A 24,996-nucleotide genomic window follows, 5' to 3' on the forward strand; every position below is an offset into this window, starting at 1 on the left:
TCAGATGAAGCTGTCGGGGGTCACTGCCCCCACACGGGCCACAAACTCCCGACCTGCTGCAGCCTGTGCGCGGGGGACTACAGCCCAGCACCCGCTCCGAGAGCGGGACAATCGGAGGATGCCAGCCCCCAGGAGGTAAAAGCCCGAGACCTGATGCCTGCACTCGGAGAGGCGGCCAGCCCCACACCGTGACCCCTACTCGTCTTGCCCCTGGGGTGCGCGGCTGCACTGGTGAGTGCTGATCGATGGCACTGAGGCCTTGGGTGAATGGCAGCAGAGATGGGCAAAACCATGTTACAAATAAAAAGCGAGACCATGCCCTCTCCAGCCCCTGAGCTAAGAAGGTGGGTGTGAGCAGGGGCAGGGCTTAGCCCAGCGAAAGAAGCGGGAAGAAGTGGATTTATACCATGTGCCCTGAGGTCTGACAGGAGAGAGTGGGAACTCCCCTGACTCTTACTGGCCCTGGGGGACTGTCCGCCAAATACCACTAGGGACTGAGCAACTGCCCTGCTTCAGAGGGGCAGTGGGGTCGGTCAGGTGGAAATCAGGATCAGAATTCTGCTCTGAGCTCTGCCATTCATTATGTGATCTAGGGCAAGACGCCTCCCCCGCCTGAGTCTCGCTTTCCCATCTGTAACATGGGCATAATTATACTGGCTTTTCCTTCATGTCTGGTCTCTTGGACTGTGAGCTCCTCGGGGCAGGGGGTGGCTCTCCTTGCGTGTCCACACCCCGCCCTACAACAGCAGGACCCAGATCTCCGCTGGGCACAATCTGAGCACAGCTAGAATACAAATAATCATTCGTACGTCGCTGCCAAACCTTAGGGCTGCATAAGCCACTGAACCCCCCCAGAAGATACTAGGAGGAAAGCCAAGGTCTGATTCCTGACCCGCATCTGCACACTGGGGTGTCACTCTGCAGAGGTCAATTCATGCCCGAGATTGCGCTGCACAGGCTGGGATCTCATCCGAGCAGTGGGGAGCGGCGGGCCCGGGAGATGGGGGAGGATGCCGGTGCCTTGCTTGCAAGAAGAGCGCACAGCGCGCAGAGCTGGAGCGCTCCCCGCGCAGTCCGCGCGCTCGCGGAGCGCTGCCCCCTGCCCCCCCAGCGAGCGGCCCCGGGCTGTCCGCTTCTCCGGCGGGCTGGGGAGCCAGTGCGCCGCTCGCTCCCTCTCCGAGCACGTGATCAGAAGAGCTATTTAAAGAGGCAGCATGCGGGCAGGTCGGAGAGCAGGCTCGCCTTCCCTCAGCGCCGAGCCGCAGCTTGCACGGCCCCGGGCTCGCCATGGCTGAAGCTTTCGTCGGCACCTGGAAGCTGATGAGCAGCTGTCATTTCGATTCATACATGAAAGCGCTTGGTGAGCGAGTGGCAGCGTGGAAGAGGGCTGGGAACTGGGGGGTGCGGGGGACGAGCCTTTATTCCCAAGGGCCAGTGATGGCGAGGGGGTTAGAGACACAAGGAGAGCGGCAGGCTGGCCAGGAGAAAAGGCAAAGAACAGAGAGTGAAATCCCGAGATTGGCGCATTCCCGTCGCGGCGCTAAATTCCGCGCACTGTGCGCAGGCAGGTGTCGCCGCGCATCCTGGGCCGGGTGTGGCCTCACTCGGCGGGGTACGGCGGGTAACATTTTAAACAATGGTGGCTGTTTTCTCTGTCCATTTGACATTGAATTTCCAGCACACGTAGGGCTGGAGCAATGCTTTGGAAATGGAAAATACGGGACAAGTGGTATTGGCAAGCAGTGGGCAGAATGGTCTTTCTTTCCTTTTTAAAAAATGTTAAATAGCAGTTTTTAAACCTAAAATCAAAGGCAAACAGGCTGCTGTGCTGTAGTTAAAATGCGCGCACACACACACGTGCCCCCTTCCGACCTTGATGGGGGGCATGGAAGTGGCAGGGTTAATTGCTCTGTCAGCTGATGTCTCTGGGAGCAGCTTGGCCTGGCAGGAGGGTGTTCTGCACGTCTGACAGATGGGGGGGAGGGGGTGTCCAACTGCAAGAGCTGGCGAGCAAGGTCAGTGTAACGGATCCAAGCCAGGCCCGGTACTGATATATCTACAATCAGACACAAAAGGGGAAGCCTGGGTTTTGCAGCGTCAGCCCCCAGTTGGGCAAGCGAGGCGTGGCAACTGGCCAGGCTCATCACTCTCGGCCACAGTGACTTGCTGCCAGCATCAGGGAGCTCGAAGGCATCAGCTACACCCATGCAGCCCCTTCTGCAGGGGCGAGGAGGGGGGTGTTAGAGGCCCTTTGTGTTTGATGTAAGATCCTTCCTACCCTTTGACTTGCCATGCCCTGGCAGCGGGAGCTTGGCTTCACTCGGTGTCTCTCCTCTCCGCCATGCGCCGACTGTTCCGTGCCAGGCAGCGTTTGCAGATGGATGTGGATTCATCGCTGGGCGTCGGCAAGGCTCAGACAAGTGAGCTGGGCCCAGCAGCAAGCAGGGGGTAGGGTGACCCTGGTCCAGCACCATCACAGTGAAGCTGCAGGGGTGGAACTCAGGGCAGGATTGGACCCCAGGTCTCCTTCTTGTGGCATCGGAGGAAAGGGTTTGACCTGCCCAGTGCCACACTGGACACCCCAGCCACCTCCAACTCACCGGGGCTGAGCAGTGCTCTGCTTTGCATGTGAGTGACTGTTGGAGCATGGGGCAGACACTGCTCCAGAGCAGTGCAACCTCTAGCATCAACAAAGCATCCAAGAGGGGCTGCCTGACTCCTCAGGGGACCCCTGCCCTGGCCAGCCTGCTTGAGCTACCCTGAGGGAGGGGATCTGTCAAAGATGGCGAGTGGCTGCTCCAGCCTTCTCCCTAGCAGATTGTGGGGCCTGCTGTGTAAAATGGCTGCTCCCTCAAACTCGGCTCCCAGAAGCTGCTGCCATTGAATAAACAGGGTGGGAACATTTTCCAGTCGTGCGGGTTGGACAGGGTCCACGGTTCCCCCCGTCCGTGACACTGAAATATCAGGGGTGCAACATGGCCTGGAATAAATGAATGAAACATTCTGTACATGTTTTCTTGTGCATACATGCGCACACACACACACACACACAGGCATGTGTACACACACACACGGAGAAGTCACCCAGTTTCATCCCAATCTGATTATTCAGGGCCAGCTCTGGCCTTCGATTACTTTGGCTGGGAAGGTTTGGCTTCCTGGAAGCAGAGGCCCAGCTGACACTCAGTGCAGAGCCAGCTTTGGGCTGCTACGGGGGAAGCCAGACAAATGTAGATCAAGATTTTGCAGAAGGGCCTAGTGATTCTGGGTGGTCATCTGAGCACACCTTAAAGGAGAGGGTTTGCAGAGGACGGGTGCTTAGCAACCCTTTAGGTGTCTCAGCATGGGCCCCCTAAATCACTAGTGAAAACCATGCTGTAGTGGGTTTGCGGTGGTCCCTTGCCCTCTGGCTCAGTGGGAAGCCACTCCACCTCACTGTGACTCTGGGATGCCACTCTATTGGGGATTAAAGCTGCCGCCTTTAGGCAAGGTAGAGCAAACAAGCAGGGTTAAGGCTCAGGCCCTTAGGTGGGGCAGAGCAATACAACAGTCTGGCATCCCAGCTCTGGCAGACGGCAGACAAATGCAGGCCTCTTGTCCTAAGGTGAGGAGGCTGCCACCCCAGGGGGGAGGTTGGCAGCAGGGGGTAGGGGGACCCTGGTCAGAGCCCAGTGGTGGAGTGTTCTGCCACTTGATCAATGGGGATCTGCCCAAAACACATTGACCGGGGTTCAGGCAACAACAGAAATCAAACTACTGTCTGGTGTCCCTGGGCTACTTCCTACTATCCCACTATAATGTATCTGCGGCTTGGGGTCATCTCCTGTCTCATTGGGGTATATGGCGAGCGGCAGTCTTGGCAGCTCTTCACCTGGTTCAGTCTCCTCCAGGAGCAGGGCAGGGCATGGCGCAGCGCGGGTTCAGGTCCGGGGATCTGCAGCAGCTTGGAGACATCTGCTTCATTCCCTGGCTCAGCCTCAACTTAGTTAGAGGCATTGCCTTTTATACTTCCTGTCTTACCCCTTAGCTTCCGGCGGGAGGTGTGAGCCTAGCCTGGCTGCACCATCCAGGGATCACAGAGTGACTCTGTGACATTCCCCTGGTGTTATCTGGACTGGTGATCTGCTAGGTCACTCCAATCCTTGACTCTGGGAGCCAGCCTTACCCTGCTCTGCTGTGAGAACCCCCACTCCTGGGCTGCTCACGCACAGCCTCTGGCATGTAACCTGCTCCTTGGATTGTGCAACCAAATGACACTAGCCAATATCTCCAGTCCCAGACACAACCCTAGGAACCTCTGTCTTGCAGTGTCCAGTTATGCCTGCTAGACGCTGCAAGTTTATATGAGTTCGTCAATTTAACAAAGAAATTGATATGTACCCGGCTTGTCATCCCAAGGAGAGTTTCTGACATGCTTCAAACCAAACGCATTGCTTCAGGTAGAATAAACAAACAAATTTATTAACTGCAAAGATAGATTTTAAGTGATGATAAATCAAAGCACAACAAGTCAGATTTGGTCAAATGAAATAAAAGCTAAATGCATTCTAAGCGGATCTTAACACTTTCAATGCCCTTACAAACTTAGATGCTTCTCACCACAGGCTGGTTGCTCTTCAGCCAGGCTCTCCCCTTTGATTAGCGCTTCAGTTACTTGGTGGTGATGTCTGTAGATCAGGGGTCTCAAACACACGGCCTGCGGAGCTATTTGCTGCAGCCTACCAAGCTCCCTGCGCACTCCCCCCACCCCCCGTTATTTCCTACAGCCACCAAACTCCCCTCCCCCACCGCCCCCCCCTCAGCACACCTCATCCCCGCTCCTCTACCTACCTCCAGGCACTTCCTGCCACCAAACAGGAAGTGTTTGGCGGCACTTAGCGGTTTCCAGGAGGGAAGGGGGAGGAGTGGGGAGCTGCATGCTTAGGGGAGGAGGCGGAGAAGAGGTGGGGCAGGGGTGGGGACTTTGGGGAAGGGGTTGGAATGGGGGCGGGGAAGGGGTGGGCGGGGGCGGGGAGGTGTCAGTGATGTGGCCCTTGGGCCAATGTATTAGTCTTCATGCGGCCCTCCGGGTAATTTGAGTTTGAGATCCCTGCTGTAGATGGAGGTGGAAGAGAGAGGAAGAGCATGGCAAACATCTCTCCCTTTTATCGTGTTCTTTCTTCCTTCTTGGCTTTGCCCTGCGCCCACTTCAGAGTCAGGTGAGCATTACCTCATCATAGTCCCAAACTGACCAAAGGAAGGGGGGTGACTCACTCGAGAGTTCAACAGATCCTTTGTTGCTGCCTAGGCCAGTGTCCTTTGTTCCTGTGAGGCTGGGCTGGGTTTGTCCCACACATGCCCTGATGAGGTGTGAACTGCCCCTCTGCTCTTGGAGAGTTTTTGTCTGGGTTTGTTTTAAACCATGAGGATATATTATATTCTCAGCCTCATAACTATACACACGAAATTACAACCTATAACATAACTATAACAGCAATGCTCAGTGAATCATGAGCCTTCCAAAGACACCCGACATGACAAACTTTGCACTGGATACCACACAATCATATTATAAGGATGAACATTTATGGGGGTACAGGGTGGTCCCACAAGGTACAGAATGTCACAGACTCCTTCCCCTCTACCTCGGTGGGTGGCCACTCCACCTCACTACACATGCCCACTTGCTGAGAAGCTCTGTTCCCCTCCAGCGGTGGCTAGGCCAAACAGATTGATTGAGCCTGCTCCGGCCTTGCCAAGGAGAGCTGGCCCTTTTAGCTCTGGCAGTAGAGGCTGATGCATTAGGATCCAGGCTCCCAGATTTGATCCCTGTTGCTGCCAGCCTACCTCCCCAGGAGTGTCAGTGTTACACAAGTCATTCTTGGCCACGGTTTCCTGCATTCCCCAGCTGTGACGTGGTCTCTGCACCACACAGCTCAGCCCCAAGCAGAGAGGGTGCCGCTTAGACTGTCTCTAACTGGTGGTGGTGATTTCACGGTGAGGGCTGTGGCTAACCCGCTCCTGTGCCTGCAGCAGTTACTGCTACATGTCCCGAAAGAAGGAAAACAGGCGCCGAGTTGCATGAAGCCAAGCCCTGTTGTGCCTTAAGTGCACGTTTGCTCAGGTGGTCCTCCCAGCTGAGCCAACATTTGCTAACTGCTGGCCTATCGCAGGATCACTTGCTGCTTGCCATTGACACCCTGGCCTTCCCAGCAGCAGGTACGCAGCACTTTAATCCCCTCCCAGGTGTTGCGCTGGACGTCAGCCCTTGTGCCTCAGCCATAGGGGCCTTCCACATGATCCTGCTGAACGCCACTAGCATCAACGTCGGAAATGAGTCTGACGCGTGCTTGGGAACAGTGCAGCTGCCATGTAGACGAGTGCAGAGACAGTGGACACTGGGCCAAAATCTGTCCTGTTGCACCTTTGCAGCCCCAAGAAAATCAGCGGGTGAGCAAGGGTGTCCCAGAGACAGCAGCTAGGAGCTTGCAGGTGGGAACGCAGCCATGCACGTGGATGCTGGGGAAGGGTCAGCGCTCAGCACAGCAGCCCTCATGGAGCAAAGCACTTGAGCACGGGTGTGGGGGGCTTTTGTCCCTGAATGAACCTGAGCCCAGCCTTGTGTAGGACAGACCTTCCCTAAGGGCGCTCTCCAGAAAGAAGGCCTGCCGGCAGCATGGATCCCACAGACAAACCAAGCTGCAGCTGTGCTGGGAGCTCAGGTGCACCTTGGAATCACACATTCAGAGGAAGTGTTTGCTTAGCGTGTGAAGCCCTCTGTCTCATTCCTCACTGCCCCCTCCTCAGTGCCTGCCGTATATCTCCCCTACCCACTGTATCTGAGCCTCTTCCAGCATCTGACTCCCTCCACGGCAGCTGCTCACATTCCTCTGGGCACATCTGTAACCACAAACCCATCGCTCAGACTACCACTGGCCAGATGAGGGCTAGGGAGGCTGAGGGCCAGCGCTCAGTGGGTGGAAAGGGAGTGGAGTTGGGCCACTGAACAGCTGCCAAAGACCGAGTCCCGAGGGCATCTCCCACTCTGACGAGTGTCCTGAGGGTTGTAAAATACTGACTCGTGGATTCGGGCTATGCAGGGAGCCCAGTACAAATGCCAGTACATTTCAGAGCACGGCTCCTCTCCGGGCTCCATTCAGCTGCTCGCTGGCAGTGATTTGGGGTCAGTGGGCCACATTCTCTCTCTCTCTCTCTCTCTGTTAGCCAGGAGGAATGCCCCTTGAAGGCTGTGATGAGAGAGGCGCTCACAGAGCCAAAAGCCCAACTGAGATAAGTGAAGACAAGAGGCACCAACGCTCAGGAAATGATCCAGTGCTATCTGGAGAGCGATGGAAATTATTTGTCAGTTGTCAGTCAGTCAGTACAGCTGAAGAGAGAACTGATTTGGGAAGGGGACTTACAGCACACAACCCCACTAAAGCTACTGAGATGCTGGAGGGCAGGCTCCCAAGCTCTTGGTTGTAGGAGTCAGAAATGATCACGGGTGTGTTGTCGCACACCTGCCCGTGCCAAGTGCAAGTGCCTAGCGTGAACCTGCCCCCTCTGGTTCTTGTGTCGCACAAGAAATAGAAAGGTGGTAATAGGCCTGAATGCAGCCCCCAGGAGTGCATGGGGAGTCACCCCTTAGCAGCGATGGGTGGGAGCGAGGGCAGAATCAGGCCTGATGTGTCCTGTGGGCTCCCGCTGGTCGGTGATCTCTCGTCGGGAGCTGTGGGGAAAGGCAGCAAGGCTGAGCTGGGCAGTGAAGTGCTGGAGGGAGAGGCCATGTGGTGGCAGCCGTGACGGCCCTGTTTGGAGCTGCATTGCCCGAGGAGGAACCAAGGCAGGGCAGTCCAACGCAGAAGGCTGGTGTCAAATGACACGGCTCTATTGGAGTTCGTTCACACCAGCTGAGGATCTGTTCCGCCCGCTCCCCCGCAGGTAGGCCTTGAGCCCACTGCCCTGTGAGCAGGCCCTGAGCCCACCGCCTGCAGCTCCCACTCAGTGCTGTCTGGTCTTGTTTGTCCCACAGGCGTGGGCTTTGCCACGAGACAGATGGGAAACGTGATCTGGCCCACCACCATCATCGAGCTGGAGGGCGACAAAGTCACCTTGAAGACCCAGAGCACCTTCAAGAACACAGAGGTCAGCTTCAAACTGGGGGAGGAGTTCGATGAGACAACTGCAGATGCCAGACATGTCAAGGTAGGAGGAACAGTTGGCATGGAGGACAAACAGGACACACACAGGGCAGCCCTAGCCACCAGATGGGGATTCTGCTAGATAGCCAAGGGCTAGTTTACATGGGGCCACTCCGGAAAATGAATCTGAATTAAAGGTGTGAATCAGTGAAAACACATTAAATCCCAGTGTGCATGCTCTTATTCAGCATTCACTTTGGAAGTGAATTAAGGTAACTTTAATCCCCTGTGGGAGCACTCTTATTCAGAGTTAATGCAGTTAACTAAACCACCAAACTAATTCAGATTAATTTTTCTGAGTGTCCCCACATAGATAAGCCCTAGTTCAGATCTGTGTCCTGCCACCAGCATAGCAAATGTAATGCAGGGCTGTGAATCAAGGACATGGGTTTCCAAATGGCCAAGGGGTAATAGATATTACTAGAGATTGGCCTGAGTCAAACATCCCAAACTCTCAGGTATATTTAGAATCTAGACACCGATCTAGATCCAACTTTGCAGTTGGCCTGATCTCTACAATGGGCCAAGGACCCCCTGGCCCTCTCTGCAATCTAGATATGTGGTACCTTAGCACCTACACCCTTCAGTCTGCCTCTTCAACCCATTCCTTCTCACCTACAATCCCTCCCTCTCTGCCTTGCCTTGGGTTTGCCTGTCCTGTCTCATTGAGCCTGAAAGCTCTCCAGCTCAGGGGACATGTCTCAAGGGAAAGTGACACAGTATTTTGTAATAACTGTCCTTTCAACCAGGAGATTTGTATCTGAGCTTTGTGCCCATGGCCCCTTGTTCCGGGGGGTGTGGAGACAACGGCTCATAGCCATAAACAGCCAGTGCAAATCAGAAGGGCTTTTGAATCAGAGAGAGGGAGGGCAGAGTAGAAGTTTCAAACCTGGACAGCAACAGGTGGCTAAGGAACCTCCACGTGCCCCGAGGATCAGAGAAGGGACAGCAGCCAAGGCTGTATTAATTCCCTCCAGTCCATTGACTAAGGTGAGCGTTCAGATAGGCACCTTTCCTGCAGCTGCTGTACGAAGCAGGCTGTGAGGCTGCCAGGGCCCCACTGCTGAGCCACAGGGCACTCTTGGGAGTCCTTTGGTAAAACTCCACCCCAACCTGAGCAGGGGGCGTCTCCCTACCTGTCCTAGAGTCCCAGCTTCCCTGGACACTGCCTCACCAGAGAGAGCCCAGAGTGAACAGCCCTGCTTGGCAGAGCAACCAGAAAGCACCCAAGAGTTTGGTGTGGGTAACCCTCAGTCTGCTGCAGGGTCATCATCCCACCTCCTGCAAACACCACCCCGGTGACTGTGGGCTGTTGTATTCCCTACTGAGTTTAAGTGAAGCCTGGCTGCTGGGCTTAGGTCCTGTCCTCTCCCATCCCCGTCCGAAAAGCCCTGCCCTCTCCTGGGACTGCTGAGATCCTCTGAGCTTGGGGCCCCTCTCTCAAGTCCTTTGCTCTTGACATGCTGCAGAAGAGCTGCTGCAGGATTTCAGTGTTGCAAAATCAGGTTCTTTTGGGAGATAAAATCAAGGGGAAGTTATCCACGCCTGGCTGCCAGATGCACTGGAAGCTTGTAATGTGAAGGCAAGTTGTGCACAATAAATACACCCAGCCCTCACTTTCCCCAGGGTAAAAGAACAGAGGTTTGCATCCCCCTTTTTGCTTCTTTGTGGCCTACCAGGAATGCCTGGAAGGGGCTTTCCAAAAACATTTGTTGCATTTTTATATTTTTACATTAGAAATGTAGGTTTGCAGCCCCTGTCTTCCGTCAGCGACTGGAGAATTGGTAGGGTTCTGCCACCACAGGTCTGAAGAATGGAGCATGATCAACTGGTGCTTTGGATGGGATGTTTAAAAACGCTGGTTTTGGTAACCCCTCCTTAATTCCAACGCCTGGTAAACAGTGACGCGAGAACCTCTCTTTGGGAAAGATTCAAACACTTCCACCCCTCTATGCCGAATTACCCCACACCAGATCTCTCCTCTTCCAGGAGTCCTCCAAAGAAACGGGGACGGCAAGTTGGGATACCCCTGGGGGAGGGAACCCACAACCAGGAAAAACCCTTTTTGAGAGGAGGAAACCTGCCTTTTCTAGCGTCTCTATCCATCAGAGTCCCCCCAAAAGGGAGCACACCCTGGATTTCCCCGTCTTCAGGTTACTGTTAGCAAAGAACGCTCCCCTCCCTGGAGCAAAGTGAGATCTGGTTGCACGGACAGTAAGCTGGCACAGGCATGAGGCTCCCAGGCTCCATTAAATACACTTCAAAGACCTCAAACATGGCAGTTTGTGCCCTTTCATTAACGATGGGGATATCATCAAGGTTGTTGTGTTATAAAAATAAACTCCAGCCTGCCTTGGGGCTTGCCAAACTGCTGACATGCCCAGCACGCTGGGGCTTCTGCATGGGCTGCTTGTTGTTAAACTGATTTATCTCTCGTCAGTGTTATTTAGTATCTAAAAGGATCCGGGCATGCGCTGGGTGGGTGCGTGTGCGTATGGCGGGGGCAGGTCCATATACAAAGTCTGCCCCCTGCTGGAGCGATGCAGTCATTCTCTTGGGGTACAGGTCTCAGGCTGGCCCTTGATGCAGGGGTGAATTTCAGCCTCTGTACATATAACCAACCTTGCTTAATTTCTTAGAGCGAGATGGGGCTCCCCCCCCCCCCCGCCATGAAAGTGCTGGGATGGAGGCCTGGGGAGACCCAGGCAACTGCACTGATGCTTCCTGTAGCGCTGAAGGAAGGAAGACAGCAAGGAATGGGGCCAGCCCCCATGGGTGCTGGAACTTGGGGTGCTGGAGGGGCTGCAGCACCCCCTGGCTTGACTTGGTTTCCATCCTATACAGGGTTTACAGTTTGGTTCAATGGCTCTCAGCCCTCCCACTACAGAAATTGTTCCAGCCCCCCAAAGAGAGCGTGGCCAGGCCCAGGACAATCACGCTGAGCCCTACTGAGGGACATAGCACATGCTATTTCTGAACGGTCTCCACTGGCGCCGCCTGGTGCTTTCTGTCCATCCCTGCCTAGCGCCTCCACCACGTGCGCACCAGGACTGCCCTTTTGCTCACACCTGCCACCCAGCCAAACACCAAGACCTGCCCAGAGTCCGAATGGCAAAGCTAAGTGGGACAATTGGTCACACGCCTGCGTTGGCTCTGTCATATTCACAGCAGGGGTGTAGCCACGGGTGGGCCTGAGTGGGCTGTGGCCCACCCACTTAGCCTCCCGGCCCACCCAAACTGGGGCTGGAGCCACCCAAACCCACAGGCTGGGACTCCTGCCCCCAGCTCGGTGTCCGTCCCGCTGGCCATGTCCCTGTCCTGCTGGCGCCGAGTGCAGCTGCCCTGTCTCTGGCCCCAGCGCTTGCCCCGCCCACACCCATCCTCACGAGGCACCCCCACACCTGGCAGGGGGCAAGTCGTAGGGGTGGGTCTGGGTGGGGCTAGCACTGGGGCTGGAGACTGGGAGAAGTGTGTGGTGCCGACAGGAGTGAGACGCAGACGGACACCGAGCCGGGGTTGGGAGGGGTCGGCAAAGCTTGAGCCCCAGTGGGGCCCCGTCTCCTCCATGGCCACACCCCCAGCCTATGTGCCCTGGGCAGCCTCATCTTTGGGTGCCTGCTGCTGAGCAGTAAGGGCCAGTTTGAGGGGCTGCAGGGAGGCGGGTCCCCCTCCTTTCTGGCCCCCTCCCTCCCACATCCCGTCATTGCCCGCCCACCCAAAGGCCGGGGCCCACCCAGTTTTCCTGTCCTCGCTATGCCACTGAGTTACAGTGGGTCCCCCACCCCGAGGCTCTGGCCTTGCAGGGACAGTGCTTAGTGCAGCATGGGATTTTTAAGGGGAGTGTTTGAGAGAGTCCTATAATGTATGGTACAAGCTGGAAAATCTATATAAATGGCTAAAGATACTTAGCACTTTACATAAGAGGCTTTTTACCACTTCACAAAGCTGGGCAAGAATCATCTCTCCTGCACCTCCTTTTTGCAGATGGGGAAATAGAGGCACAGAGCAGGGATGTGACAGTAGGAGGCATTGAGGGTCACTGGCAGAGTGGAGAGTAAATTCAGGTCCTGTCCATAGAAGCACACGGCCATGCCTGACTCCCTGTCACAGCAGGTTGTAACTTACAGTGAAAGAACAGGAATGTACACTGCTATGGGGCTCTGTAAGATCCTGGGCCTATATTCACTAGCCAAAATGTTCAGCTGATTCTACTGTGTGTGTGTAGGTGGGGTGGGGGGTCGACTCTCTCTTAGCTCAGGCTGCCCAGGGGATCTCGTGATGGAACTGGAGAGCTTGAGAAAAACATACAGGGTGACTAGGTCTGATGGAATCTACATTAAACCCACCTGGGCTTCCCATATGGAGCAAGCAGGCGTGAAGTGCTGAGGACTATTCTTTGTACGCTGAGCATGTGCCCTTCAGGTGCCCCTGGGCAGCTGGCCAAAGGGTACAGAATAGCAGGAAGAGCAGGATGGCAGCACAGTAGCCTCCAGCCCGAGGCAGCCGCTGCAGAGCTGCACTGATCTCAGCACCGCACGCAGCTGCAGGTCGCCCCGCTGAGCCCAGCCAGCCCAAAGCTGTGCGGTTTGGGGAGAGCACCCGCCAACCTTTAACCAGGGGATGGGGCTACTCAGGAAGACCAGGGCTTTACAGAGCCCGCTCCTAAGCGACCAGGAGCGGCTAGCAGGGGAGCTTCGCGAGGGAGTTTGGGGGATACATGTAACATTCCTTAAATTTCTTTAAACTTAAGCTAAAACACATCCCCTGATTAAAAACAAAATAACACAGGAACCAGCTGCAGGAGTAAAAGGAGAATGCAGGCTGAAGTCCAGCACCAGAGTGGGGTCTACCCAGTTTATTTTACTCAATGCCGCATGTATGATTACCTGCCCTATGAGCAGGTGGCATACGTGTGCATTCGGTGCAAGGAGCTCCTGGCCCTCAGAGACCGTGTATGGGCTTTGGAGGCCAGGGTGGCTGAGCTGGAGGAGCTAAGGGAGACAGAGAGGTACACAGATGAGACTTTCTGGGACACAATAGAATGGTTCCACCCAGTACTGGTTTACCATGGCGCCAGTGGCTGCATGGGGCTGGGCCCACGCTCAGAAGGGCCCATAACGCTCGCTTCCTCCTCTCTCAGTGCGTGCAGCAGCACACTAGTTACCGCGGCACCCAGCCTCCAGCCCCAGAGAACAGCTTACCCCCCACCCCGCAGGCTCGGCCAGCCCCTGGGGGGAGCAGACAGCCAGCCCTGCCCCCCCCCCCCGGGGGATGATACACTGTGTCAGGGCCCTGATACATTGTATCCCCCCCGCCACGACCAGAGACAGGCAACAACATTCCACACCAGCTCTCACCCTCTGCCTGCAGGGATCCAGCCTGGCAGCTGAGAGCCCAAGGTACATGGTGTGGGGGTGTAGTTCCTTGACCAGCTCCCTGCCTGGAAAGCTGGGCCTGGAGCAGGAAAGGAACTACATCTCCCAGCATTCCCTTGGCTGCTGTCAACCAGAAAGGGAGGGGAAGCTGCCAGGGCTGTTGAGACCCCATACACGGACCTTGCTGTGGGTGGGGAGCTGGCTGCTAGAAAGGGGTGGTGCTGTGAATGGGGAACATATAGGCACAAGGAGTAAAAGACTGCCCCAGATTGGATTAGGGATGCTAGTGGCCTCGGCTGGCAGTCCCCGAATTGTGTGGAATGAATGGACAATGTGCCTCTATCTGAAGCCTAGCAAGGGTCAGAGGTCTGTGGACCCTGCCAGGAGAAGTTAAAATGATAAGTAAGGAAGGGAAGGCTCTACTAGAGGACCTGGGTAGCTTTAGATACCAAGCCCGCAGGAGTATGTGACTCAGTTTCCACTTCTGAGCCATGGAAGCAGAAATTGGCTTTTCCTTTCCAGATTTATCTAACATTCAGAAAGGGAATCTAGCACCTGCCTTCCAGATTTACACCCTCAAAGTTCAGAAATGCTCAAGTTCAATTTGGGCCACTCTCTGTTACTTCATTTCTCCCAAGTCAAATACTGATCCACTGTAATTTTCTGTAGAAAAAGTAGGATAAAATTGAACAACAAATGTTGGCATCTTCCCAATGCTAACGAGAACCAGAATTGCTATTTTCAACAACCATTACCCTTTTTTTTACTTTTGTTTCCTGTAAAAACATAAAAAGAAGATGACAAGTTCTCCACAGAAACTAAGATTGCAACAGACAGCAAAGGCACCTCAACTTTTCCTCATTATGTGGGTCAGTCTTACAATATGGATCCAGATATCCTCTAATCCCACAAACTGAAAATTGTTCCACTTTACTGCAGTTCTGTAACCATGCAGGAACCAATCCTGTGTCCTGCGCACATCCAAAATTCCTACTGAATTCAGAAGTGCCTGGCTTTTGTAACCATACCACCTGATATTTTCAGACCCTGTAAGCTAAGCAGGTTTACGTTCAGTAGTGGAGTGGGAGACCTCTCAGAAAAAGTTACGTGTTGCAGAAGGTGTTGATTATTCCACACCCAATCTGACAGCCTCTGTGCTGTTGAGGAGGATGAAAGTCTCAGGGAAGGAGAACATCCAATTGGAGCACAGGGAAACAATCCCATAGTTACAGGTTTCAGAGTAGCAGCCGTGTTAGTCTGTATTCGCAAAAAGAAAAGGAGTACTTGTGGCACCTTAGAGACTAACCAATTTATTTGAGCATAAGCTTTCGTGAGCTACAGCTCAGTTCATGCATCCAATGAAGTGAGCTGTAGCTCACGAAAGCTTATGCTCAAATAAATTGGTTAGTCTCTAAGGTGCCACAAGTACTCCTTTTCTTTTTGCGAATCCTATAGTTGGAACCCTCCTTCCAGATGATGTTGTGGTATCCTCTTGCACTGAGGATACTTCTCTGGGGGAGGGAACTGCAGCTATTAAGAAGAGACAGGCATTAGTAATGAGTGATTCGATCATTAGAAACATAGATTGCTGGGTTTGCAATGACCAGAACCGCACGGTGACTTGCCTGCCTGATGCAAAGGTTGCAAATCTCTCGAGACATCTAGATAGGCTTATGTGTAGTGCTGGAGAGGAGCTGGTGGTCGTGGTATATGTCGGTACCAATGACATAGGGAAGGATAGGAGAGAAGTCCTGGAGGCCAAATTTAGGCTGCAAGGTAAGAGATTGAAGTCCAGGACCTCCATGGTAGCGTTCTCTGAAATGCTTCCAGTTCCAGGTGCAGGGCCAGTTAGACAGGCAGCACGACGGAGTCTCAATGCGTGGATGAGACGATGGTGTAGGGAGGAGGCTTATTAGGAACTGGGGAAACTTTTGGGATAGGGGGAGCCTATGCAGGAGGGATGGGCTCCACCTAAACCAAAGTGGAACCCAATTGCTGGTGCTTAAAATTAAAAAGGTCATAGAGCAGTTTTTAAATTAAGGGCTGGGGGAAAGCCGACAGGTGCGGAAGAACACGTGGTTTGGACATCCCTTAGAGGAGGATCTATAAAGGGAGATTCCCTATGTCCTAATAAGGAGGAGAGGATGAAACATGATAAAATACAGGTAGGATCTGATGAGAAACAGTCAAATGACATTCAATTACATCATACAATGGCAGGCAGCTAAAAAGTGACAATTTTTTAAAGTACTTATATACCAATGCTAGAAGTCTAAATAATAAGATGGGTGAACTAGAGGGCCTCGTATTAAATGTGGATATTGATATAATAGGCATCACAGAAACTTGGTGGAATGAAGATAATCAATGGGACACAGTAATACCAGGGTACAAAATACATCAGAACGACAGAACAGGTCATGGTGGTGGGGTTGCGGCACTATATGTGAAAGAAAGTGCAGAATCAAATGAAGTAAAAATCTTAAATGAAGCAAACTGTAGCACAGAATCGCTATGGATAGTAATTCCATGCTTGAATAATAAGAATATAGCAGTAGAGATATGTTACAGACCACCTGACCAGGATGGTGATAGTGACTGTGAAATGCTCAGGGAGATTAGAATAAAAAACTCAATAATAATGGGGGATTTTAACTATCCCCGTATTGACTGGGTCCATATCACCTCAGGACAGGATGCAGAGATAAAGTTTCTTGACACCTTAAATGACTGCTTCTTGGAGCAGCTAGTCCTGGAACCCACAAGAGGAGAGGCAATTGTTGATTTAGTCTTAAAGGGAGAACAGGATCTGGTCCAAGAGGTGAATATAGCTGGACCGCTAGATAATAGTGACCATAATATAATTAAATTTAAAACCCTGTGGTGGGGGAAATGGCCCAACACTGTAGCATTTAATTTCAGAAAGGGGAACTACACAAAAATGAGGAGGTTAGTTAAACAGAAATTAAAAGGCTCAGCACCAAAAGTAAAATCCCTGCAAGCTGCATGGAAACTTTTTAAAGACACCGTAATAGAAGCTCAACTTAAATGTATACCCCAATTTAAAAAACAAAGTAAGAGAACCAAAAAAGCCACCGTGGCTAAACAACAAAGTAAAAGAAGCAGTGAGAGGCAAAAAAGCATCCTTTAAAAAGTGGAAGTTAAATCCTAATGAGGAAAATAGAAAGTAGCATAAACTCTGGCAAATGAAGTGTAAAAATATAATTAGGAAGGCCAAAAAAGAATTTGAGGAACCACTAGCCAAAGACTCAAAAAGTAATAGCAAAAAAATTTTAAGTACATGAGAAGCAGGAAGCCTGCTAAACAGCCAGTGGGGCCCCTAGAGGATTGAGATGCCAAAGGAGCACTCAAGGACGATAAGGCCATTGTGGAGAAACTAAATTAATTCTTTGCATCAGTCTTCACAGCTGAGGATGTGAGGGAGATTCCAAAACCTGAGCTATTCTTTTTACGTGACAAATCTGAGGAACTGTCCCAGATTGAGGTGTCATTAGAGGAGGTTTTGGAACAAATTGATAAACTAAATAGTAATAAGTCACCAGGATCCGATGGTATTCACCTAAGAGTTCTGATGTAAAATTGCAGGACTACTAACTGTTGTCTGTAACCTATCATTTAAATCAGCTTCTGTACCAAATGACTGGAGGAGAGCTCATGCGATGCTGTGACTGGGGTCCTAGTGTGGAGCCAGCTACAGTCACTCAATTAGAGTGAACTGCAAAGAATGGGGCAGCCAAACCCCAAAAGCTAGCAGATACTCCAATACTTAGATTCACCAAGACAGCATAAAACAGCTTCTTTATTACCGTACTGGTTACTCAGGAGTCCAAACAACACAGTTCCCTTAAAATGATCCAGCCTCAGGCCTCCATCCAGGTACCTATGTCAAATATGATGAAAATTTCTGTAAATCTTATTTCATCACATAAAAGAAAAGGTTATACCAATCCCAGAGGATCGGGCACATCACCTCCCAGGTTAATGAATGTTTCAGATCTTACCCAATACACGCTACAGCCAATTCTTATTAACGAAACTTAAATTTATTAAAAAACAAAAGAGAGAGAGAGAGAGAGAGTATGGTTAAAAGATCAATATACATACAGACATGAATTCAATCCATTGAGGTTCAGATTCATAGCAGAGATGGTGAGCTTCGTAGTTGCAAAGAGTTCCTTTAGAATTCAGTTCATAGGTTATAGTCCAATGTCCAAATACCATATTCAGGGTGTACCAGCATAACTGGGACCTCAGTCTTGCGACTCAAACTTCCCCTGATGAAGCCTAAGCAGATCTGAGATGACAGAATCAGGACCCAAGGATCTTTTATACAATTTCATGTCCTCTTTGACAGGTTGAGAGTTCCTCGGGGAACAATTAGGATGACTTTGAAGGATGTCCATCATCGGTACTTAGCTATACGAATTAACATAAAGCCATTTGCTTGTTCCTCCACCATTCACAGATTATTTGCTATACATTTCAAAGAGAGATGAATACTGAGATATCCTGTGTTTACAATTCATTTAAATGCTAGGATCTTCTTTTGACCTCTGAATTATCAGAGTACAGCATAGAGAGGGACTGTTGATTACATTGTTGACCCTACTCATACATATGTAAATACACAAAAACACAAACATTATCTCCCCTCATGTCTTCTGTGGGTTATTCATTTTGCAGGATGTTTAACCCTTTCCAGCCATGCATCTGAGATTCCACTTTTTAAAAAGGGCTCCAGAGGAGACCCTGGCAATTATAGGCCGGTAAGCCTGACTTCAGTACTGGGCAAACTGGTTGAAACTATAGTAAAGAACAAAATTGTCAGACACATAGATGAACTTAATTTGTTGAAGAAGAGTCAACATGGTTTTCGTAAAGGGAAATCATGCCTCACCAATCTACTAGAATTCTTAAAGGGGGTCAACAATCATGTGGACAAAGGGGATCCAGTGGATATAGTGTATTTAGATTTTCAGAAAGCCTTTGACAAGGTCCCTCACCAAAGGCTCTTAAGCAAAATAAGCAGTGATGGGATAAGAGGGAAGGTCCTCTTATGGATTGGTAACTGGTTAAAGATAGGAAGCAAAGGGTAGGAATAAATGGTCAGTTTTCAGAATGGAGAAAGGTAAATAGTGGTGTTCCCCAGGGGTTTGTACTGGGCCCAGTCCTATTTAACATATTCATAAATGATCTGGAAAAAGGGGTAAACAGTGAGTTGGCAAAATTTGCAGAAGATACAAAACTACTCAAGATAGTTAAGTCCTAGGCAGACTGCGAAGAGCTATAAAAGGATCTCAGAACTGGGTGACTGGGCAACAAAACGGCAGATTAAATTCAATATTGATAAATGCAACGTAATGCATATTGGAAAATATAATCCCAACTATACATATAAAATGATGGGGTCTAAATTAGCTGTTACCACTCAAGAAAGAGATCTTGGAGTCATTGTGGATAGTTCTCTGAAAACATCCACTCAATGTGCAGCGGCAGTCAAAAAAGTGAACAGAATGTTGGGAATCATTAAGAAAGGGAAAGATAATAAGATAGAAAATATCATATTGCCGCTATATAAATCCATGGTACGCCCTCACCTTGAATACTGCGTGTAGATGTGGTTGCCTCATCTCAAAAAAGATATATTGGACTTGGAAAAGGTTCAGAAAAGGGCAACAAAAATTATTAGAGGTATGGAATGGCTGCCGTATGAGGAGAGATTAATAAGACTGGAATTTTTCAGCTTGGAAAACAGATGACTAAGGGGGGGATATGATAGAGGTCTAGAAAATCATGACTGGTGTGGAGAAAGTGAATAAGGAAGTGTTATTTACTCCTTTTCATAACTCAAGAGCTAAGGGTCATCAAATGAAATGAATAGGCATCAGGTTTAAAACAAACAAAAGGAAGTATTTTTTCACACAACACACAGTCAACCTGTGGAACTCCTTGCCAGAGGATGTTGTGAAGGCCACAACTATAACAGGGTTCAAAAAAAGAACTAGATAAGTTCATGGAGGATAGGGCCATCAATGGCTATTAGCCAGGATGGGCAGGAATGGGTCCCTAGCCTCTATTTTCCAGAAGCTGGAAATGGGTGACAGGGGCTGGATCACTTGATGATTACCTGTTCTGTTCATTCCTTCTGGGACACCTGGCATTGGCCACTGTCAGAAGACAGGATAGATGGACCTTTGGCTGACCCAGTATGGCCATTCTTATGTTCTTATGACAGAGGATCTCTGCTAAGCGGGGGTGAGAAGCTCAGGGCTCGGAAGGGGAGAAGCGGCTAGGAATGGAATTGATTCAGGGACAAGTGTTTAGGGGACTTAGGAGAGCAATTAATGAAAGCCCCAGTTCTGGGTGGGTGCTGCTGTCTGGAAGGGTTTGCACCAATGGGAGATGGGGATTGGGTGGGACAGTCCAAGGGGCAGCCAGCGGATGGCATTTGGGGAAGGGATTTCCCTAATGGTGAGATCTGCAAGGCTGGGGACTCGTTTCCTGGAGGTTGGGAAGTCCTGTTCCTTGGGACACTCAAAGCTACCCTACATAGATCTCCCAGATATACAGCAGGGAACAACCCTGCTGTGGTCCCCACCCCCTGGACAGGGATGGCAGGGGTCTGATGCTGCTCTCACTGTGAACAGGAGTGGGCTGGCCAGATCTCTGCCATCTCTAGGTCCTAGGATCTGTTTAAGCTTCCCCCAAAAGTGCTGTGAAACATCACACGGAGGCCCCCCTGTCCCACCCAGCTGCTGCACCATTCCTCTCTCTTGCCTTTATGGAGCCTTCTGCCCCCTGCCCCATGCTCCCACTTTGGGAGAAAGCAAGTCGTGTATCCCCCCAGGTGCCTGGAGCACCAAAAGGCTAGGAGGCCACCTTCTCTAGTGGGAACATGCGTGCAGCCGGTGGGTGGCCCAGACCAGGGAAGAGAGCAGTGGGGCAGGATCACCAGCGAGAAGGGGCTTGGTGGGGGTCTCACATTTAAGCAGGATTAGCAGCCGGGAGCCATGGAACAATCTGGGGAGTTCAGCAAGGAGTTTAGAGAGCCCTAGAGGTGCCTCCCAGAATGTTCCAGGAGGGTGGCTGGGGGTAACTGCATCCTACAGATATGGGTACTCCCCAGGCATTGGGGTGCTAGAAAGCAGCAGCTGAGTCCTGCAGCCCAAGCCCATCCCTGCGGGCATGGAAGAGGAAAGTTTTTATTGCAAACACATGCAGAAGGGGCACACTGGGACAGCAGCAGGAGGGGGATTGGGGAATGCAGCCCATCTCCAGAGGGCAGGAGGCTGTCTGGCCTGAGAGGGACCAGGATTGGCCTCACAGCACCTGATTGCACGGGGATTCTCTGGCTCTTTAGACAAGAGAATTGTCACGCTGACCTTAGCCAGGGCCAGGCCTGGCTGTTAGGCCAGTGTCAACACAAGACGCAGTGTAAACAAAGCCTTGCCAAGGCCGGGGCAGGTGGAGGGAACCATCAAGCTTTAATTACACTGCTCAGAAACCCATTTGTGACACTGTGACCTGAGTCCCCCACCCCGTCAATAAGCAGCTCGTGGGGAGATGAAATTCAGCCTCTACAGCTCTCATTTCCAAGGGAAAACTGGCTCATCTGAGCAACCAGCTAGGCAGTTATTAAATAAAGAGGCCTTCGTGATTCAGTCCTCTCTGAACAGCCCAAGCAGCTCTGAGGAGGGGTGAAGCAAGCGGTGGGGGGAAAGCAGAGGTAATGAAGCCATGGCCACTCACGCACCATGCCACAGCGATCACCAGGACCATCAGTCCTTGGGGCCTGAGCGAAGGGTGACCGTTATTAGCACGCTGTTCTAGATGCTGAGCGTAAAGAATAGTGACACCTTTGCTCACTGGCCTCAGTGGACCTCTGAGTCATCCACCTGCCCTCCCTCCCTCACACTCCCCCACCCCCCCACAGGCAGGTGCAGAGCTGCCTGTCTGATTCATCCTGGGAGTCAGAGCAGGGTGGGGGTCACTCAAGCAGCACCAACTCTATTATAAGAGACAGAGTGGCTCCCTGAGGGAGGGCTAGGAACCAAGGCTGAAAAGCCCTGGGATTAGGTGTCTCAGGACAGGGTTTGCATTTGTAATTGAAGCCTTGGGGCTTTGTCAGGTTGGAGTGAAGGCCACGCCAGGAGAGAGCAGGTTTGGACAATCCCCTCCTCGCTGTGGGAGAGACACTAGAACTACCCCTGTTCTCATCAGCCACAATGAACAGACACACCTCAGTATTCCAAACCCGACCCAACTTCTGCTCTGGTCTGTAGCAGCTTGGGCTGCCCTTTCCTTATCCAAACCAATGTGGCCACCCCCAAACTCTCACATAACAACAGCAACCTCCCCCGCCCCATCTTCCCAGTGGATCTCCTGAGCGTTTATTTCCCCTGGACATTAATCAGCCCCTTCAATTTAAGGTTGAGGCAAGAGCAGCCTCAGGTGGGACCAAAGGGTAGGAAAAACTCCCTCCTCCTCCTCCCTTTTTTGACATTAACTCACCAAGGAAATTCATGTCAAGATGCACCATTAAACTCAGGGTCAGTTCTAGGGTCCCATGATTTACGGGGGGGAATGGTATTTTGAGGCCCCTGGATGTCGCTATTTAAAAAACAACCCATCTTCCAGAAGTCCAGGGGCTGGTGAAACTCCTGGAAAATCTTGGATTTTAAGAGTTTACAAATAAAACGTAGCTCTGGTGTCAATATTTTGCTGTGATTTAGAATGTATGTCAAGGATGAAGACTCTCCCATCTGCCGCTGTTCATGGCTTTACGTTGGACAACCTGGTTCATATTTTAGCCTCTCTCACAATTTAGGACCCTTTGATGATCTTATGGGAAGGGGAGATAGAATGTCCCCTTTGCTCCCCGGTAGCTCCGGGCCTGATTAAAATCTCTCTCTTTGCCACCATGACTGTCCCTGTAAACTAATTCTAGCAGCTGGGAGGCACCATTCTCTCTGCAGCCACCAAGAAACTTCATTTGTACAAGCCACCAAAATACAGCCACTGTATTTAAGGCTGGGCGAATGCTCTGCCCTACTCTAGCTGCAGCAGTGAACAACCAAGCATCAGTGAGATCTAAAAATCCCCCCCTCCAGCCCTGAGCTAATTCTGATGGCTCTTTCTGCAGTGACACCACTCTGCCTGCACCCCTTCCTTGGTTTCACAGTTCCCAGGCATTCACCCCTTTGATAGACATGAAAGGTCTTGCTGACCTGGATTCAAGGGCAAATCCTTGGGGATGCGCGAGCAGAGACGCTGCGTGTGCCCGAACCTTTAGCCCACGCAGGATCTATTTTATTGCCCCGTTTTAAACCACTTGTGCTGCTCCTGTGCTATGCGCTTTGATCTCTCTCTTCCCCTGCAGTCTCTTGTGACACTAGATGGAGGAAAACTTATCCATGTGCAGAAATGGGATGGAAAGGAGACGACATTAGTCCGAGAACTACAGGATGGGAAGTTAATTCTGGTAAGAGGGCAAAAGCACTCCTAGGATCTGCTAACAGCACCTGCCTTTCCATTCACTCAAGATATTGCCAATCAGTGGGTGGCATCAGATAAGCTTAGAGGCTGTCTACAGCAGTAAGTTGTAACTGCTTTAACTAGCCCCGTTAAAGCAGTACAAAGCCCCTTGTGTGGAAGAAGATACATCAGCATAAAGGTGCATATTCCCTTACCAGAAAGAGAAATAGCTATCCTGGTAATAAGGTACATTTATACCAACATATACCAGGGAGGTACCGGTATAAAGATACACTCTCAACCCACAGTTAAACCAGTCCAACAAGTGTAGATCAGGCCTTGGACGGGTTAGAAGAACCAAAACAGCTGGCTGAATATCTATCCTACAGGGATAGGTTAAAAGCGGAGAGAGAAGCTAGGGGGCAGATCCCAAGATCTGTTAATTCCCTGAAATGCAGCCTAAGTTGCCGTGCCCCGCGGTGAATGCCTGACAGAACCTGCGGGGGGAAAAGTCAGCTGTGAAGCTCCTGACGAGGGACTGACCCCAAATCCTCCTCTAACCTCCCTTGTTTTGTTTCTGATTCCAGACTCTCACCATGGACAATGTTATCTGCACTCGCACGTATGAAAAGGCAACATAGACGCCAGCTCTCTGCTGATCACCCGGTGCTGAACTCACTGAATTGCCTATTCCCCCTCCCCCCCAATTTGTATTCAACTGAATATTTGAGCATGGAGCCAGTGCTGGTGAGCCCTCCCCTTCTGCCCGTGACTCTGCTTTCTGTGGTACTGTGTTTTTGTTTAATCTTGTAAAACCCCATGCGGAAAATAATAAACCAAAGTTGTTACAGATTGGTGTCTGGCTTGCTCTGGGAAAGGCTCACAAGCCATCTCCATACCAGGACTAATTTTCAGCAGCTCTAGCTATGGGCCTCACTCTCTGCTCTGGGCCGGGGGTGGGTTCTGCTTCGGTAATACTGTAGGCTTTGGACTTGCAGAGACCAACAAACCCTAGCAAGGAAGGCAGAGCAGCTTAATACAGCCTTCGCTTCCAGGTTCACTGGGCAGCCAGGGCGGAACAAATATTCTTTTAAAAAATTCTAGATTTTTCCAGGGAGGGAAAGGCTGTTTTCTAGCCAGCTACAGTCGTAGCCCTGCTCAGAGCAGGTCAAAGCAGCCTGGTGTTTAAAACATCAGTGGTCTCTGCTGGCCTCTCTACTAGTGCTCCCGCCAGTGGAAAAACAACAGGATACCCATAAAGCTTAAGCTCAAATAAATTTGTTAGTCTCTAAGAACTCCTGTTCTTTTTGAGGATACGCAGTGTGGCCAGAGACATAAAGCCTCAATACACCTACTCCACAACGCTCTAGTCATTGATTGATCAAACACTGTTTAATCTTGGATCAGTCCCTCCACCATCTTCTTTCAATCCCCCTCCAGTTTGCCAATAAGCTGAGCAGCCGTTGGGTCTTTTAGGATCACATGCTAGCTGCTAGATTCAAGGGTCCTGAAAAACAGAGGAATGCTGCTGCTCACCTGGATACAGCTCCACAAGTCTCTCCAATTCCCTCTCCATTCCAGCTCCATGAGTTCTCTTTGTTCACATTTTGCATTACACTCCCTCTAGGGGCCTTGGCCCCAGGTAGAATTGCAGCTAAGGAAGGAGAAAAACATTTTCCCAGGGCTGATTTACCTTTAAGGAGCCTGTTCAGGCAACACAGATGTCTACTACTCTGGGGAAAGTTGGATCTAAATGCAGACATAATAGGCACTGTTCCCGTTTGTTTTGTAACCAGGCAGCTAAGAGGGTGCCACGGTGGTTTAAAAAGACAGTGTTCCACTACGATTACTACAGAGAAAAGCAAGCTGAAATTGCAATTCCAGCCTGCCCCCAAGTTTAGTATGAAGACCCCACAATGACACAGCCTTCAAACATGTCTCTTTAC

At 51.1% G+C, this 24,996-nt stretch overlaps 1 protein-coding gene across 1 annotated transcript; it reads left to right on the forward strand.

Annotated features, from left to right (window-relative positions):
* Positions 1-1,169: 1,169 nt before the first annotated feature.
* On the forward strand, positions 1,170-23,895 carry FABP3 (fatty acid binding protein 3). Its single transcript, XM_074934272.1, has 4 exons — positions 1,170-1,360; positions 8,012-8,184; positions 22,956-23,057; positions 23,638-23,895. The coding sequence occupies exons 1-4, from the start codon at positions 1,288-1,290 to the stop codon at positions 23,689-23,691; spliced, it is 402 nt and encodes a 133-aa protein (XP_074790373.1). The 5' UTR covers positions 1,170-1,287; the 3' UTR covers positions 23,692-23,895.
* The last annotated feature ends 1,101 nt before the right edge of the window (positions 23,896-24,996 follow it).

Source organism: Natator depressus, chromosome 19, assembly GCF_965152275.1.
Source record: "Natator depressus isolate rNatDep1 chromosome 19, rNatDep2.hap1, whole genome shotgun sequence".
Taxonomy (NCBI): domain Eukaryota; kingdom Metazoa; phylum Chordata; order Testudines; family Cheloniidae; genus Natator; species Natator depressus.

Coding starts and splice junctions, on each gene's coding strand:
- FABP3 (XM_074934272.1), top strand. CDS start 1,288: ATGGCTGAAGCTTTCGTCGGCACCTGGAAGCTGATGAGCAGCTGTCAT. Junction 1,361..8,011: donor TTCATACATGAAAGCGCTTG/GTGAGCGAGTGG, acceptor TTTGTCCCACAG/GCGTGGGCTTTGCCACGAGA. Junction 8,185..22,955: donor CAGATGCCAGACATGTCAAG/GTAGGAGGAACA, acceptor CTTCCCCTGCAG/TCTCTTGTGACACTAGATGG.